General features: G+C 43.4%; 1 protein-coding gene across 3 annotated transcripts in view; it reads left to right on the plus strand.

Moving 5' to 3' along the window:
- Positions 1 to 18,327, plus strand: part of LOC110491187 (plexin-B3) — a 168,489-nt gene that overhangs the window by 72,881 nt on the left and 77,281 nt on the right. For all 3 annotated transcript variants that reach the window (XM_090204046.1, XM_090204048.1, XM_090204047.1), the window contains exons 6-12: positions 1,735 to 1,835; positions 2,213 to 2,381; positions 3,116 to 3,278; positions 11,775 to 11,883; positions 13,464 to 13,575; positions 14,968 to 15,096; positions 16,444 to 16,560. In XM_090204046.1, the coding sequence (XP_090060172.1) occupies positions 1,735 to 1,835; positions 2,213 to 2,381; positions 3,116 to 3,278; positions 11,775 to 11,883; positions 13,464 to 13,575; positions 14,968 to 15,096; positions 16,444 to 16,560 (900 nt within the window). The remainder of the gene's footprint in view (positions 1 to 1,734; positions 1,836 to 2,212; positions 2,382 to 3,115; positions 3,279 to 11,774; positions 11,884 to 13,463; positions 13,576 to 14,967; positions 15,097 to 16,443; positions 16,561 to 18,327) is intronic.

An 18,327-nucleotide genomic window follows, 5' to 3' on the forward strand; every position in this document is an offset into this window, starting at 1 on the left:
GTTTTTTAGTGCAGGAGATTAGACAGTGTTTTTAGTGCAGGAGATTAGACAGTGTTTTTTAGTGCAGGAGATTAGACAGTGTTTTTAGTGCAGGAGATTAGACAGTGTTTTTAGTGCAGGAGATTAGACAGTGTTTTTTAGTCCTGGAGATTAGACAGTGTTTTTAATCCAGGAGATTAGACAGTGTTTTTTAGTTCTGGAGATTAGACAGTGTTTTTTAGTGCAGGAGATTAGACAGTGTTTTTAGTTCTGGAGATTAGACAGTGTTTTTTTAGTGCAGGAGATTAGACAGTGTTTTTTAGTGCAGGAGATTAGACAGTGTTTTTAATCCAGGAGATTAGACAGTGTTTTTTAGTGCAGGAGATTAGACAGTGTTTTTTAGTGCAGGAGATTAGACAGTGTTTTTAGTCCAGAAAGTTCAGGAAAATATCTCTTAGTTTTGACATTTGGGAAATGTATTTTAGTTCCATGTGGATAATAGACCTGATGTCTTTTAGTTCCATGTGGATAATAGACCTGATGTCTTTTAGTTCCATGTGGATAATAGACCTGATGTCTTTTAGTTCCATGTGGATAATAGACCTGATGTCTTTTAGTTCCATGTGGATAATAGACCTGATGTCTTTTAGTTCCATGTGGATAATAGACCTGATGTCTCCTCTTTTATCTCCATGTGGATAATAGACCTGATGTCTTTTAGTTCCATGTGGAGAACAGACCTGATGTCTCCTCTTTTAGTTCCATGTGGATAATAGACCTGATGTCTTTTAGTTCCATGTGGATAATAGACCTGATGTCTTTTATCTCCATGTGGATAATAGACCTGATGTCTTTTAGTTCCATGTGGAGAACATACCTGATGTCTCCTCTTTTAGTTCCATGTTGATAATAGACCTGATGTCTTTTAGTTCCATGTTGATAATAGACCTGATGTCTTTTATCTCCATGTGGATAATAGACCTGATGTCTTTTAGTTCCATGTGGAGAACAGACCTGATGTCTCCTCTTTTAGTTCCATGTGGATAATAGACCTGATGTCTTTTAGTTCCATGTGGATAATAGACCTGATGTCTTTTAGTTCCATGTGGATAATAGACCTGATGTCTTTTAGTTCCATGTGGATAATAGACCTGATGTCTTTTAGTTCCATGTGGAGAACATACCTGATGTCTTTTAGTTCCATGTGGATAATAGACCTGATGTCTTTTATCTCCATGTGGATAATAGACCTGATGTCTTTTAGTTCCATGTGGATAATAGACCTGATGTCTTTTAGTTCCATGTGGATAATAGACCTGATGTCTTTTAGTTCCATGTGGATAATAGACCTGATGTCTTTTAGTTCCATGTGGATAATAGACCTGATGTCTTTTATCTCCATGTGGATAATAGACCTGATGTCTTTTAGTTCCATGTGGATAATAGACCTGATGTCTTTTAGTTCCATGTGGAGAACATACCTGATGTCTTTTAGTTCCATGTGGATAATAGACCTGATGTCTTTTAGTTCCATGTGGATAATAGACCTGATGTCTTTTATCTCCATGTGGATAATAGACCTGATGTCTTTTAGTTCCATGTGGATAATAGACCTGATGTCTTTTAGTTCCATGTGGATAATAGACCTGATGTCTTTTAGTTCCATGTGGAGAACAGACCTGATGTCTTTTGTCTTATCTTGACTTGAGATCTGTAGAGTTGATAATGTAGAGAACTAATCTGTCTCTCTCTCAGGTGTCCAAGGTGTCTGTATCTCAGTGTGAACAACAGCCTGACTGCCAGTCCTGTCTGTCTATCAGAGACCCTCACTGTGGCTGGTGTGTCCTGGAGGGAAGGTACTGTACACCCACACAGAACACATTACAGCATCACCTATCTTATTGGTACCACAGTGGATAAACCAGACCAGAACACAGTCTCTGCTGTCTCCATGGTAATCTGTGTTAACAACCAGACTAGAACACAGTCTCTGCTTTCTCCATGGTAATCTGTGTTAACAACCAGACCAGAACACAGTCTCTGCTGTCTCCATGGTCATCTGTGTTAACAACCAGACTAGAACACAGTCTCTGCTGTCTCCATGGTCATCTGTGTTAACAACCAGACCAGAACACAGTCTCTGCTGTCTCCATGGTCATCTGTGTTAACAACCAGACTAGAACACAGTCTCTGCTGTCTCCATGGTAACCTGTGTTTATTTTCCTTTATTCAGATGTAGTCGTCGAATGGAGTGTAGTCGTGAGGGTCAAGCCAACCACTGGCTGTGGAGCTACCAGCCTGCCAACCAGCCTGCCAACCAGCCTGCCAACCAGCCTGCCAACCAGTGTGTGACTGTCCAGAGCTTGGAGCCTGCCATCCAAAGCAGAGAGGAGGAGACTCAGGTGGGTGAACTGTGGCAGTATAGAAACTCAGGTGGGTGAACTGTGGCAGTATAGTGACTCAGGTGGGTGAACTGTGGCAGTATAGTGACTCAGGTGGGTGAACTGTGGCAGTATAGTGACTCAGGTGGGTGAACTGTGGCAGTATAGTGACTCAGGTGGGTGAACTGTGGCAGTATAGAGACTCAGGTGGGTGAACTGTGGCAGTATAGAGACTCAGGTGGGTGAACTTTGGCAGTATAGTGACTCAGGTGGGTGAACTTTGGCAGTATAGTGACTCAGGTGGGTGAACTGTGGCAGTATAGTGACTCGGGTGGGGGAACTGTGGCAGTATAGTGACTCGGGTGGGGGAACTGTGGCAGTATAGTGACTCGGGTGGGTGAACTGTGGCAGTATAGTAACTCGGGTGGGGGAACTGTGGCAGTATAGTATTGAATAAAGTCGGGGTACTCCAAATATTGTTCCTCTAATTGCTGTTCTTGATTCAGGAAAATCAGTGTCTCATTAAGACCTGACAAACCAGGTAACTTCTCTAGCCAATCAATACAACGATATATCAACTCGTGCCTTGTTTTTACTCAAAATATTTATCAGTGAAATGTCATTCTGGAGTAAAAACATGGCATGAGATGATTACGTAGAAACAGGTTGAGACTGACTGAGAAGAAAAAGGTGCTTTTACTTCAGCTTACTCCACACATAGTTGAGTTAAAGTTCCTTGTTGTTTCCTCTCCCAGGTTTCTCTTGTTGTGGCCCTGCTGCCCACCCTGTCAGAGGAGGAGGAGTCTCTGTCCTGCTCCTTTGGAACCCTCGCCCCTCAACCAGCTGTCGTTACGGGAACCACCATAACCTGTCAATCACCCCAGCCTGAGCTCCTCCCACCCAGCCCACCAGGAAGTGGTAAGCGGCCATTTTATTTAAAGTTTTATATAAAAATATATCTGTAAATATTTTATTTTTATATATTTGATTATTTTTCCAGGTTAGCCTTGTTGAGATACAATACCATGACAGACTTTAGTCCAAGACAGGCAGGTTATCACATGACTTTTCAGTCACGGCCAGGTGCCACACTTAGACCCCCGGCCTATTGACGGCAAATACATACAGTGCCTTGCGAAAGTATTCGGCCCCCTTGAACTTTGCGACCTTTTGCCACATTTCAGGCTTCAAACATAAAGATATAAAACTGTATTTTCTTGTGAAGAATCAACAACAAGTGGGACACAATCATGAAGTGGAACGACATTTATTGGATATTTCAAACTTTTTTAACAAATCAAAAACTGAAAAATTGGGCGTGCAAAATTATTCAGCCCCCTTAAGTTAATACTTTGTAGCGCCACCTTTTGCTGCGATTACAGCTGTAAGTCGCTTGGGGTATGTCTCTATCAGTTTTGCACATCGAGAGACTGAAATTTTTTCCCATTCCTCCTTGCAAAACAGCTCGAGCTCAGTGAGGTTGGATGGAGAGCATTTGTGAACAGCAGTTTTCAGTTCTTTCCACAGATTCTCGATTGGATTCAGGTCTGGACTTTGACTTGGCCATTCTAACACCTGGATATGTTTATTTTTGAACCATTCCATTGTAGATGTTGCTTTATGTTTTGGATCATTGTCTTGTTGGAAGACAAATCTCCGTCCCAGTCTCAGGTCTTTTGCAGACTCCATCAGGTTTTCTTCCAGAATGGTCCTGTATTTGGCTCCATCCATCTTCCCATCAATTTTAACCATCTTCCCTGTCCCTGCTGAAGAAAAGCAGGACCAAACCATGATGCTGCCACCACCATGTTTGACAGTGGGGATGGTGTGTTCAGCTGTGTTGCTTTTACGCCAAACATAACGTTTTGCATTGTTGCCAAAAAGTTCAATTTTGGTTTCATCTGACCAGAGCACCTTCTTCCACATGTTTGGTGTGTCTCCCAGGTGGCTTGTGGCAAACTTTAAACAACACTTTTTATGGATATCTTTAAGAAATGGCTTTCTTCTTGCCACTCTTCCATAAAGGCCAGATTTGTGCAATATACGACTGATTGTTGTCCTATGGACAGAGTCTCCCACCTCAGCTGTAGATCTCTGCAGTTCATCCAGAGTGATCATGGGCCTCTTGGCTGCATCTCTGATCAGTCTTCTCCTTGTATGAGCTGAAGGTTTAGAGGGACGGCCAGGTCTTGGGAGATTTGCAGTGGTCTGATACTCCTTGCATTTCAATATTATCGCTTGCACAGTGCTCCTTGGGATGTTTAAAGCTTGGGAAATCTTTTTGTATCCAAATCCGGCTTTAAAGTTCTTCACAACAGTATCTCGGACCTGCCTGGTGTGTTCCTTGTTCTTCATGATGCTCTCTGCGCTTTTAACGGACCTCTGAGACTATCACAGTGCAGGTGCATTTACACGGAGACTTGATTACACACAGGTGGATTGTATTTATCATCATTAGTCATTTAGGTCAACATTGAATCATTCAGAGATCCTCACTGAACTTCTGGAGAGAGTTTGCTGCACTGAAAGTAAAGGGGCTGAATAATTTTGCACTCCCAATTTTTCAGTTTTTGATTTGTTAAAAAAGTTTGAAAAATCCAATAAAATGTCGTTCCACTTCATTATTGTGTCCCACTTGTTGTTGATTCTTCACAAAAAAATACAGTTTTATATCTTTATGTTTGAAGCCTGAAATGTGGCAAAAGGTCGCAAAGTTCAAGGGGGCCGAATACTTTCGCAAGGCACTGTATTGTTCTAGGTATAGATACGCTACATGACCAAAAGTATGTGGACAGCTGCTCGTCGAACTTCTCATTCCAAAATCATGGGTATTAATATGGACTTTGTCCCCCTTTTGCTGCTATAACAGCCTCCACTCTTCTGGGAAGGATTCCACTCTTCTGGGAAGGCTTTCCACTAGATGTTGGAACATTGCTGCTATAGCAGCCTCCACTCTTCTGGGAAGGATTTCCACTAGATGTTGGAACATTGCTGCTATAGCAGCCTCCACTCTTCTGGGAAGGCTTTCCACTAGATGTTGGAACATTGCTGCTATAACAGCCTCCACTCTTCTGGGATGGCCTTTCCACTAGATGTTGGAACATTGCTGTAGGGACTTGCTTCCCATTCAGACAGAAGAGCATTAGTGAGGTCGGGCACTGATGTTGGGCAATTAGGCCTGGCTTGCCGTTCTGCGTTCCAATTCATCCCAAAGGTGTTCCATGGGGTTGAGGTCAGTGCTCTGTGCAGGCCAGTCAAGTTATTCCACACTGATATCAAAACCAGTTCTGTATGGACCTCGCTTTGTGCACGGGAGCATTATCATGCTGAAACAGGAAAGGGCCTTCCCCAAACTGTTGCTACAGAGTTGGAAGGACAGAATCTTGTAGAATGTCATTGTATGCTGTAGCGTTTAAGCTTTCCCTTCACTGGAACTAAGGGGCCCGAACCATGAAAAACAGCCCCAGACTATTATTCCTCCTCCTCCACCAAACTTTACAGTTGGCACTATGCATTGGGGCAGGTAGCGTTCTTATGGCATCCGCCTTATCCCACATTTGTCCATCGGACTGCCAGATGGTGAAGCGTGATTCATCACTCCAGAGAACGCGTTTCCCCTGCTCCAGAGAACAGGTTTCCCCTGCTCCAGAGAACGCGTTTCCACTGCTCCAGAGAACGCGTTTCCACTGCTCCAGAGAACAGGTTTCCACTGCTCCAGAGAACGTGTTTCCACTGCTCCAGAGAACACGTTTCCACTGCTCCAGAGAACGCGTTTCCACTGCTCCAGAGAACGTGTTTCCACTGCTCCAGAGAACACGTTTCCACTGCTCCAGAGAACGCGTTTCCACTGCTCCAGAGAACGCGTTTCCACTGCTCCAGAGAACACGTTTCCACTGCTCCAGAGAACACGTTTCCACTGCTCCAGAGAACGCGTTTCCACTGCTCCAGAGAACGCGTTTCCACTGCTCCAGAGAACACGTTTCCACTGCTCCAGAGAACACGTTTCCACTGCTCCAGAGAACACGTTTCCACTGCTCCAGAGAACACGTTTCCACTGCTCCAGAGAACACGTTTCCACTGCTCCAGAGAACGCGTTTCCCCTGCTCCAGAGAACGCGTTTCCACTGCTCCAGAGAACAGGTTTCCACTGCTCCAGAGAACAGGTTTCCCCTGCTCCAGAGAACGCGTTTCCCCTGCTCCAGAGAACGCGTTTCCACTGCTCCAGAGAACACGTTTCCACTGCCCCAGAGAACACGTTTCCACTGCTCCAGAGAACGCGTTTCCCCTGCTCCAGAAAACGCGTTTCCACTGCTCCAGAGAACGCGTTTCCCCTGCTCCAGAGAACACGTCTCCCCTGCTCCAGAGAACGTGTCACTGGAACTAAACAGTGAACAGTACAAACACTGCAGTTAAAGATGTTGAAATAATGACACAAAGAATAAATACGAAATGTAGAACATTAGCGAGTAAAAAAGAACATGTCGATGTGCACGTAGCTCGTAGCTACGAGGTCATCCGTGATAGTTTGCAAACCCGTGCCGCATCCGTCGAGCGTCAGAGCCGACGTAGTAGGATTTGATCTTAGTCTTGTGTTGACGCTCTGCCTGTTTTGATGGTTCGTCGGAGGTCGTAGCGTGATTTATAATTAGTGTCCTGCTCCTTAAAAGCGGCAGCAGTCTTTATGCTTTATGCTGCGGATGTTGCCTGTAATCCATGGCCTCTGGTTGGGGTATGTACGTACGTACGGTCACTGTGGGAACGACGTCAACTGACATATTAACGAAGCCAGTGATTGATGTGGTGTACTTGGATGAATCGCGGAAACATATTCCAGTCTGTGTGAAACAGTCCTGTAGCTTAGCAACCGCTTCCTCGGACCACTTCTGTATGAAGCGCGTCACTGGTACTTCCTGTTTGACTTTTTGCATGTAAGCAGGTAGCAAGAAGATAGAGTTATGGTCTGATTGGCCAAATGGAGGTTAAATTTAAAGGCAATGCTACCAGGATACTATTTGAGCGTATGTAAACTTCTGACCCACTGGGAGTGTGATGAAAGAAATAAAAGCTGAAATAAATTACTCTCTCTACTATTATTCTGACATTTCACATTCTTAAAATAAAGTGGTGATCCTAACTGACCTAAGACAGGGAATTTTTACTAGGATTACATGTCAGAAATTGTGAAAAACTGAGTTTAAATGTATTTGGCTAAGGTGTATGTAAACTTCCGACTTCAACTGTGTGTGTATGTATATGTGTGTATGTATGTATATACAGTGGGGCAAAAAATATTTAGTCAGCCACCAATTGTGCAAGTTCTCCACTTAAAAATATGAGAGAGGCCTGTAATTTTCATCATAGCTACACTTCAACTATGACAGACAAAATGAGAAAAAAAATCCAGAAAATCACATTGTAGGATTTTTAATGAATTTATTTGCAAATTATGGTGGAAAATAAATATTTGGTCACCTACAAACAAGCAAGATTTCTGGCTCTCACAGACCTGTAACTTCTTCTTGAAGAGGCTCTTCTGTCCTCCACTCGTTACCTGTATTAATGGCACCTGTTTGATCTTGTTATCAGTATAAAAGACACCTGTCCACAACCACAAACAGTCACACTCCACTATGGCCAAGACCAAAGAGCTGTCAAAGGACACCAGAAGAAGTTACGTATTTTTTCTCATTTTGTCTATCATAGTTGATGAAAATGACAGGCCTCTCTCATCTTTTTAAGTGGGAGAACTTGCACAGTTGGTGGCTGACTAAATACTTTTCTGCCCCACTGTATGTGTGTGTGTATGTATATATATAAATGTGTGTATATATATGTGTGTGTAGCAGAAGCTTGAAGCAGGTTATGTTGACTATAGTGAGGGCTGTGTCACAATTGCTAGGTTGACCAAAATTAATTGAGTGAAACTGTTAAAAGACAATCGCCCACAGCATATTGAATATATTATGCCATTGTGTGTTGATGCTAATGCTAACATTATTGTTTCATTTCATTCATCACCTATATATTTAAATATTTCCAATAGCAACAACATCGATGTAATCTTTTGGTTCAACCATAATGCATAATAAGCATCATCAACAGTCAACAGTCAATATTCAGACCACTAGGGGTCAATGTTTTTAGGAAGGATATCCAGTAAGCCTCCCTTTGTAGTAGAAGGATCTTGATGTTACCTCCTCTCCTTGGTGGAGCAACAAGCTCAACGCCTGTGTATTTGAGGAAGGAGGAGATGGGATGGTTAGCTTCAACAAAGTGAGCTGCTACTGGACAGTCAATGTTCTCACACCTGATTGAGCTGCATTTTCAGCTATGCGTTGTTTTAGTTGTCTTTTCGTTTGTCCTACGTGTGTGTGTTCTACTTTTTCCACATGAACAGGTGATGAGATAGATTCTTTCCAGGTCTTGCATGAGGTGTGCCTCTAACAGGGATCTTTCGACCTGTATGTGGGTGTCTGAAGAAGGATGTTTTTATAGAGCTATTACACTGTGCGCATGAGACACGTTTGTAGTTCACCATTTGGGATAGGGAGTCAAGTGTCTTGAGTGGTTTCAGGGGGCAGATCTCACCAAGGTATCTCCAATATTGCGACCGTGCTAACAAGACCACCAGTCGGAAGGCTCCTTGAAGAGGCAATTTCTTTGACTGATTACAGAATATACCATTTATTTTTCAGGATCATTTGGTGCAGAACTCTTTGGTTTAGTTTTTAGATGGGTTTTTCTCACCTCATCATGTTTTCATCATTGCAGCATTGAGTTATGTCCTTGAAGTCTATTTTTCGTAACATTGCCGTCAAAATCTGGACTGGTGTCCACAGATTTGCATAACTGCCTGTATGCTAGACCATTCTTACTTAAGAAAGTTAAGATCAGCGTAAAGAAAAAAAAAACAACACAAAATTAGCAGACTAGGTCAGAAAGCAACGGCAGCTGTCCACTGCAGAGCCATCTTTCATCCCAAACGGCTAATCACATTCATCATATGATCATTTATTTTCTCAATACAGAAATCATTGAATTTCAGGCATAGGGTAAAGTGCTTCTTTGTTGATGTCACTGTGAGATCAGTTTCTGAGCCTGACTACACTGATGAGGGAGGTACACGCCCCTCTGATGCGGGAGGTACACGCCCCTCTGATGCGGGAGGTACACGCCCCTCTGATGAGGGAGGTACACGCCCCTCTGATGAGGGAGGTACACGCCCCTCTGATGAGGGAGGTACACGCCCCTCTGATGCAGGAGGTACACGCCCCTCTGATGCAGGAGGTACACGCCCCTCTGATGCGGGAGGTACACGCCCCTCTGATGCGGGAGGTACACGCCCCTCTGATGCGGGAGGTACACGCCCCTCTAATGCGGGAGGTACACGCCCCACTGATGCGGGAGGTACACGCCCCACTGATGCGGGAGGTACACGCCCCTCTGATGCGGGAGGTACACGCCCCTCTGATGCGGGAGGTACACGCCCCTCTGATGCGGGAGGTACACGCCCCTCTGATGCGGGAGGTACACGCCTCTCTGTGAACAGTAGCCCTATTATAAAGAGAACTGGGATTGTTATTCATTCTTTAACGTTATTTTTTTCTGTCCAGCATCAAAACAAGTCGGATGTGTGATACAGTGCCTTCGGAAGGGAATTCAGACCCCTTGACTTTTTCCACGTTTTGTTAGGTTACAGCCTTATTCTAAAATGGATTAAACAGTTTTGTTTTCCTCATTAATCTATACACATTACCCCATAATAGCAAAGCAAAAACACGTTTTAGACATTTTTGCCAAGGTATTTTAAAAATAATTCAGAGACTTGTCCCAAAGCCACTCCTGCTTTGTCTTGGCTGTGTGCTTGGGGTCGTTGTCCTATTGGAAGGGGAACCTTCGCCTCAGTCTAAGGTCCTGAGCACTCTGGAGAAGGTTTTCATCAAGGAACTCTCTGTTCTTTACTTCGTTCATCTTTCCCTCGATCCTGACTAGTCTCTCAGTCCCTGCTACTGAAAAACATCCCCACAGCATGATGCTGCCACTACCATGCTTCACCGTAGGGATGCTGCCACCACCATGCTTCACCGTAGTGATTCTGCCACCACCATGCTTCACCGTAGTGATGCTGCCACCACCATGCTTCACCGTAGTGATGCTGCCACCACCATGCTTCACCGTAGTGATGCTGCCACCACCATGCTTCACTGTAGGGATGATACCAGGTTTCTTCCAGACGTGACACTTAGCATTCAGGCCAAAGAGTTCAATATTGGTTTCATCAGAACAGAGAATCTTGTTTCTCATGGTCTGAGGGTCCTTTAGGTGCCCTTTGGCAAACTCCAAGTAGGTTGTCATGTGCCTTTTACTGAGGAGCGGCTTCCATCTGACCACTCTACCATAAAGGCCTGATTGGTGAAGAGCTGCAGAGATGGTTGTCCTTCTGGAAGGTTCTCCCATCTCCACAGAGGAAGTCTAGATCTCTGCCAGAGTGAACATTGGGTTCACAATGGGTTCTTGGTCACCCCGATTGTTCAGTTTGGCCGAGCGGCCAGCTCTAGGAACCTAGAGTCTTGGTGGTTCCAAACTTCATTTAAGAATGATGGAGGTCACTGTGTGGTTGGGGACCTTCAATGCTGCAGAAATGTTTTGGTACCCTTCCCCAGATCTCAGCCTCGACACAATCCTGTCTCGGAGCTCTATGGACAATTCCTTCAACCTCATGGCTTGGTTTTTGCTCTGACATGCACTGTCAACTGTAGGACCTTATATAGACAGGTGTGTGCCTTTCCAAATCATGTCCAATCAATTGAATTTAACACAGGTGAACCCCAATCAAGTTGTAGAAACATCTCAAGGATGATCAATGGAAACAGGAAACTCCTGAACGCAATTTCAAGTCTCACAGTGAAGGGTCTGAGTACTTATGTAAATACGTTTATTTTTGCTCACTTTTCTAAATACCTATTTTCATTTTGTCATTATGGGGTATTGTGTGTAGATTGCATTCAATCCATTTTTAGAATAAGGCTGTAACGTAACAAAGTGGAAAAAGTTTCTGAATGTTAACGTGTCTCCTGTCCCTGTAGACCACGTGTCCCTGTTCTGAATGTTAACGTGTCTCCTGTCCCTGTAGACCACGTGTCCCTGTTCTGAATGTTAACGTGTCTCCTGTCCCTGTAGACCACGTGTCCCTGTTCTGAATGTTAACGTGTCTCCTGTCCCTGTAGACCACGTGTCCCTGTTCTGAATGTTAACGTGTCTCCTGTCCCTGTAGACCACGTGTCCCTGTTCTGAATGTTAACGTGTCTCCTGTCCCTGTAGACCACGTGTCCCTGTTCTGAATGTTAACGTGTCTCCTGTCCCTGTAGACCACGTGTCCCTGTTCTGAATGTTAACGTGTATCCTGTCCCTGTAGACCACGTGTCCCTACGTGTGTCTGTGATGTTCAGAGACGTGACCATCTCTAGCAGTGACATCATCTTCTACGACTGTCGAGCTGTGGGGCGACTCAACACCACCTCCCCGTAAGAGATACACACACACACACACACATACACACCGTACACACACACACCGTACACATACACACACACCGTACACACACGTGTTTTCAACGTGTTGTTGTTGATATAGGGTCAATGTGTTTTGTTGTTGTTGATATAGGGTCAACGTGTGTTGTTGTTGATATAGGGTCAATGTGTTTTGTTGTTGTTGATATAGGGTCAATGTGTTCTGTTGTTGTTGATATAGGGTCAATGTGTTTTGTTGTTGTTGATATAGGGCCAACGTGTGTTGTTGTTGTTGATATAGGGTCAACGTGTGTTGTTGTTGATATAGGGTCAATGTGTTCTGTTGTTGTTGATATAGGGTCAATGTGTGTTGTTGTTGTTGATATAGGGCCAACGTGTGTTGTTGTTGATATAGGGTCAATGTGTGTTGTTGTTGATATAGGGTCAATGTGTGTTGTTGTTGATATAGGGTCAATGTGTTTTGTTGTTGATATAGGGTCAATGTGTTTTGTTGTTGTTGATATAGGGCCAACGTGTGTTGTTGTTGTTGATATAGGGTCAATATGTGTTGTTGTTGATATAGGGTCAATGTGTGTTGTTGTTGTTGATATAGGGTCAATGTGTTCTGTTGTTGTTGATATAGGGTCAATATGTGTTGTTGTTGATATAGGGTCAATGTGTGTTGTTGTTGTTGATATAGGGTCAATGTGTTTTGTTGTTGTTGATATAGGGTCAATGTGTTCTGTTGTTGATATAGGGTCAACGTGTGTTGTTGTTGATATAGGGCCAACGTGTGTTGTTGTTGTTGATATAGGGTCAATGTGTTTTGTTGTTGTTGATATAGGGCCAACGTGTGTTGTTGTTGTTTATATAGGGTCAATGTGTTCTGTTGTTGTTGATATAGGGTCAATGTGTTCTGTTGTTGTTGATAAAGGGTCAATGTGTTTTGTTGTTGTTGATATAGGGTCAATATGTGTTGTTGTTGATATAGGGTCAACGTGTTCTGTTGTTGATATAGGGTCAATGTGTGTTGTTGTTAATATAGGGTCAACGTGTGTTGTTGTTGATATAGGGTCAACGTGTTCTGTTGTTGATATAGGGCCAACGTGTGTTGTTGTTGTTGATATAGGGTCAATGTGTTTTGTTGTTGTTGATATAGGGTCAACGTGTGTTGTTGATATAGGGTCAACGTGTTCTGTTGTTGATATAGGGTCAACGTGTGTTGTTGTTGATATAGGGTCTATGTGTTTTGTTGTTGTTGATATAGGGTCTATGTGTTTCTCATGTCAGCAATCACCTTTTCAAGATGTATAACTTTTTTTAAATACAGAAATACTGGCGGTATATTGCGTTTTGCATGATATGTTAGACCCATACAGTATCTAAATCCATATGTTAGACCCATACAGTATCTAAATCCGTATATTAGACCTCATACAGTGTCTAAATCTGTATATTAGACCCCATACACTATCTAAATCTGTATATTAGACCCCATACAGTATATACATCTGTATATTAGACCCCATACAGTACCTAAATCTGTATATTAGACCCCATACAGTACCTAAATCCATATGTCTCTCTGTGTTTAGGTGTATGGCTTGTGTGGGCAGTGTGTGGCCATGCAACTGGTGTGTCCTGGGTGGGCTGTGTACCCACAACAACAGCAGCTGTCCCAGGCAGCACACCATACACAACTCACTGGTAAGACAACCCAGACCCTATCTACCAGGCCTTAGTAACAACCCAGACCCTATCTACCAGGCCTTAGTAACAACTCTGTGGTTAAGACAACCCCAGACCCTATCCACCAGGCCTTAGTAACAACCCAGACCCTATCTACCAGGCCTTAGTAACAACTCTGTGGTAAGATAACCCCAGACCCTATCTACCATGCCTTAGTAACAACTCTGTGGTTAAGACATCCCCAGACCCTATCTACCAGGCCTTAGTAACAACCCCAGACCCTATCCACCAGGCCTTAGTATCAACCCCAGACCCTATCCACCAGGCCTTAGTAACAACTCTGTGGTAAGATAACCCCAGACCCTATCTACCAGGCCTTAGTAACAACTCTGTGGTTAAGACATCTCCAGACCCTATCTACCAGGCCTTAGTAACAACCCCAGACCCTATCCACCAGGCCTTAGTAACAACCCCAGACCCTATCCACCAGGCCTTAGTAACAACTATGTGGTTAAGACAACCCCAGACCCTATCTACCAGGCCTTAGTAACAACTCTGTGGGTAAGACAACCCCAGACCCTATCTACCAGGCCTTAGTAACAACTCTGTGGGTAAGACAACCCCAGACCCTAGTAACAACCCCAGACCCTGTCTACCAGGCCTTAGTAACAACTCTGTGGGTAAGACAACCCCAGACCCTAGTAACAACCCCAGACCCTGTCTACCAGGCCTTAGTAACAACTCTGTGGGTAAGACAACCCCAGACCCTAGTAACAACCCCAGACCCTGTCTACCAGGCCTTAGTAACAACTCTGTGGGTAAGACAACCCCAGACCCTAGTAACAACCCCAGACCCTGTCTACCAGGCCTTAGTAACACCTATGTGGTTAAGACAACCCCAGACCCTGTCTACCAGGCCTTAGTAACAACCCCAGACCCTGTCTACCAGGCCTTAGTAACACCCCAGACCCTGTCTACCAGACCCTAGTAACAACCCCAGACCCTGTCTACCAGGCCTTAGTAACAACCCCAGACCCTGTCTACCAGGCCTTAGTAACAACTCTGTGGGTAAGACAACCCCAGACCCTAGTAACAACCCCAGACCCTGTCTACCAGGCCTTAGTAACAACCCCAGACCCTGTCTACCAGGCCTTAGTAACAACCCCAGACCCTGTCTACCAGGCCTTAGTAACAACCCCAGACCCTGTCTACCAGGCCTTAGTAACAACCCCAGACCCTGTCTACCAGGCCTTAGTAACAACCCCAGACCCTGTCTACCAGGCCTTAGTAACATCTCTGTCCTCTCTGCACTTTGACTGAACATTGATTGTTGTTTTCTACACACAGCCTCTCCTTCTCTCCATTTTGTGCCGTTCCGTTCCAATCTAATATCCCCCCTGCCACCACTAGGAGCAGCAGTTGGAGCCGCGGGGTGCAGACTCGTGTCCCTTTGTGTGGGCTCTACAGAGTTCTCCTCTGGTCCCCATGGGCTTCCTGTCCCCTCTGACCCTACTGGGCAGGAACCTGGACGTGTTTCAGGTATGTTTTTACTATACATGTGGACAAAGATAACGCCACATTCAGGGTTTATAAGTACGTGATCAATCAATAAATATTTTCATGAAACATTTAGAATAATCTGTACTGTTACTAAAACAGTTAGAATAATCTGTATTGTCTGGTTAATCTAGGGGGGTTACTAAAACATTTAGAATAATCTGTACTGTCTGGTTAATCTAGGGGGGGGGGGGTTACTAAAACATTTAGAATAATCTGTACTGTTTGGTTAATCTAGGGGGGTTTACTGAAACATTTAGAATAATCTGTACTGTCTGGTTAATCTAGGGGGGGGGGGGGGTTACTAAAACATTTAGAATAATCTGTACTGTCTGGTTAATCTAGGGGGGTTACTAAAACATTTAGAATAATCTGTACTGTCTGGTTAATCTAGGGGGGGGGGTTACTAAAACATTTAGAATAATCTGTACTGTCTGGTTAATCTAGGGGGGGGGGGGGGTTACTAAAACATTTAGAATAATCTGTACTGTCTGGTTAATCTAGGGGGGTTACTAAAACATTTAGAATAATCTGTACTGTCTGGTTAATCTAGGGGGTTACTGAAACATTTAGAATAATCTGTACTGTCTGGTTAATCTAGGGGGTTACTAAAACATTTAGAATAATCTGTACTGTCTGGTTAATCTAGGGGGGTTACTAAAACATTTAGAATAATCTGTACTGTCTGGTTAATCTAGGGGAGTTTCTAAAACATTTAGAATAATCTGTACTGTCTGGTTAATCTAGGAGGGGGGGGGGTTACTAAAACATTTAGAATAATCTGTACCGTCTGGTTAATCTAGGGGGGGTTACTAAAACATTTAGAATAATCTGCCCTGTCTGGTTAATCTAGGGGGGTTTACTGAAACATTTAGAATAATCTGCCCTGTCTGGTTAATCGAGGGGGGTTTACTGAAACATTTATAATAATCTGTACTGTCTGGTTAATCTAGGGGGGGGTTACTAAAACATTTAGAATAATCTGTACTGTCTGGTTAATCTAGGGGGTTTACTGAAACAATTAGAGTAATCTGTACTGTCTGGTTAATCTAGGGGGGTTACTGAAACATTTAGAATAATCTGTACTGTCTGGTTAATCTAGGGGAGTTTACTGAAACATTTAGAATAATCTGTACTGTCTGGTTAATCTAGGGGTACTGAAACATTTAGAATAATCTGTACTGTCTGGTTAATCTAGGGGGGGGGGGTTACTAAAACATTTAGAATAATCTGTACTGTCTGGTTAATCTAGGGGGTTACTAAAACATTTAGAATAATCTGTACTGTCTGGTGTATCTGAGACAGAGACAGGTGTGTTGTCATCTTCAGGGTGAGGAACAGTATACCTGTGTGGTGGTCGTTGTGGGGGAGGAGCTTAAACTGAACGCCATTCTGAAGAAAGACCCAGAAACCAAGGTCACCACCTTTACATGCTCTGTCCACCAGGTATTTAAACACAAACCCTGACACACACACACACACACACACACATTTAAACACAAACCCTGACACCCACAGACACACACACACACACACACACACACACACACACACACACACACACATTTAAACACAAACCCTGACACCCACACACACACACACACACACACACACACACACACATTTAAACACAAACCCTGACACACACACACACACACACTTAACTTCTTAGTGATCCCTTCGCTCGCCAATCCTGTTAACGGGATTGATTTGACAGCACCCAGTGAAATTGCAGCGCTCCAAATTCAAAAACAGAAATACTCATAATAATAATAATTAAAAAATCATACAAGTGTTAAACACCTGTTTAAAGATGAACTTCCAGCCACAGTGTCAGGTTTCAAAAAGGCTTTATGGCGAAAGCAAACCATACTATAATCTGAGGACCCCATCAAACAAACACATGACAACTATATTTCAACCCGCCAGGCGCGACACTCAGAAATAACGTGCCTTTCCTTTGAAGATCTTCTGTTGGCACTCCAATATGTCCCATAAACATCACAAATGGTCATTTTGTTCGATAAATTCTGTTGTTATATATCCAAAATGTCCATTTATTTGGCGCGTATGATTCAGAAAATACACCGGTTCCAACTCGCCCAACATGACTACACATTATCTAATAAATTACCGGTAAACTTTGTCCAAACATTTCAAACAACTTTCCTAATCCAACTTTAGGTGTTTTTACACGTAAATAATCTATACAATTTGAGACGGAATAAACTGTGTTTAATACTGGACGAAAATAAAGTGGAGCGTGCTTTCAGGTCGTGCACCCCAACAGTACACTAGACTTGACACTCAGACTGAACAGCCCTGCTTCTTCATTTCTCAAAGGAAAAACATCAACCAATTTCTAAAGACTGTTGACATCTAGTGGAAGCCATAGGAACTGCAAGCAAGTGCCTTAGAAATGTAGATCCTCATAGAAACCCATTAAAAAGAGAGTGACCTTAAAAAAAAAAAAATCCTGGATGGTTTGTCCTCGGGGTTTCACCTGCCAAATAAGTTCTGTTATACTCACAGACATGGTTTTAGAAACTTCGGAGTGTTTTCTATCCAAGTCTACCAATCATATGCATATCCTTGCTTCTGGGCCTGAGTAGCAGGCAGTTTACTTTGGGCACGTTTTTCATCCGGACATGAAAATACTGCCCCCCCTAGCCTTAAGAAGTTTTTAAACACAAAACTATGACACAAAACTATGAAATAACACATATGGAATCATGTAGTGAACAAATCAAAATGTATTTTATATTTGAAATTCTTCAAATAGCCACCCTTTGCCTCGATGCACACTCTTGGCATTCTCTCAACCAGCTTAATGTAGTAGTCACCTGGAATGCATTTCAATTAACAGGTGTGCCTTGTTAAAAGTACATTTGTGGAATTTCTTTCCTCCTTATTGCATTTGAGCCAATCAGTTGTGTTGTGACAAGGTAGGGGTGGTATACAGAAGAGAGCCCTATTTGGTAAAAGACCAAGTCCATATTATGGCAAGAACAGCTCAAATAAGCAAAGAGAAATGACAGTCCATCATTACTTTAAGACGTGAAGGTCAGTCAATACAGAACATTTCAAGAACTGTGACAGTTTCTTCAAGTGCAGTCGCAAAAACCATCAAGCGCTATGATGAAACTGGCTCTCATGAGGACCACCACAGGAAAGGGAGACCCAGAGTTACCTCGGCTGCAGAGGATAAGTTCA

This window comes from Oncorhynchus mykiss, chromosome 16 (genome assembly GCF_057628025.1).
Source record: "Oncorhynchus mykiss isolate SJ-2025 chromosome 16, ASM5762802v1, whole genome shotgun sequence".
In the NCBI taxonomy this organism is placed as follows: domain Eukaryota; kingdom Metazoa; phylum Chordata; class Actinopteri; order Salmoniformes; family Salmonidae; genus Oncorhynchus; species Oncorhynchus mykiss.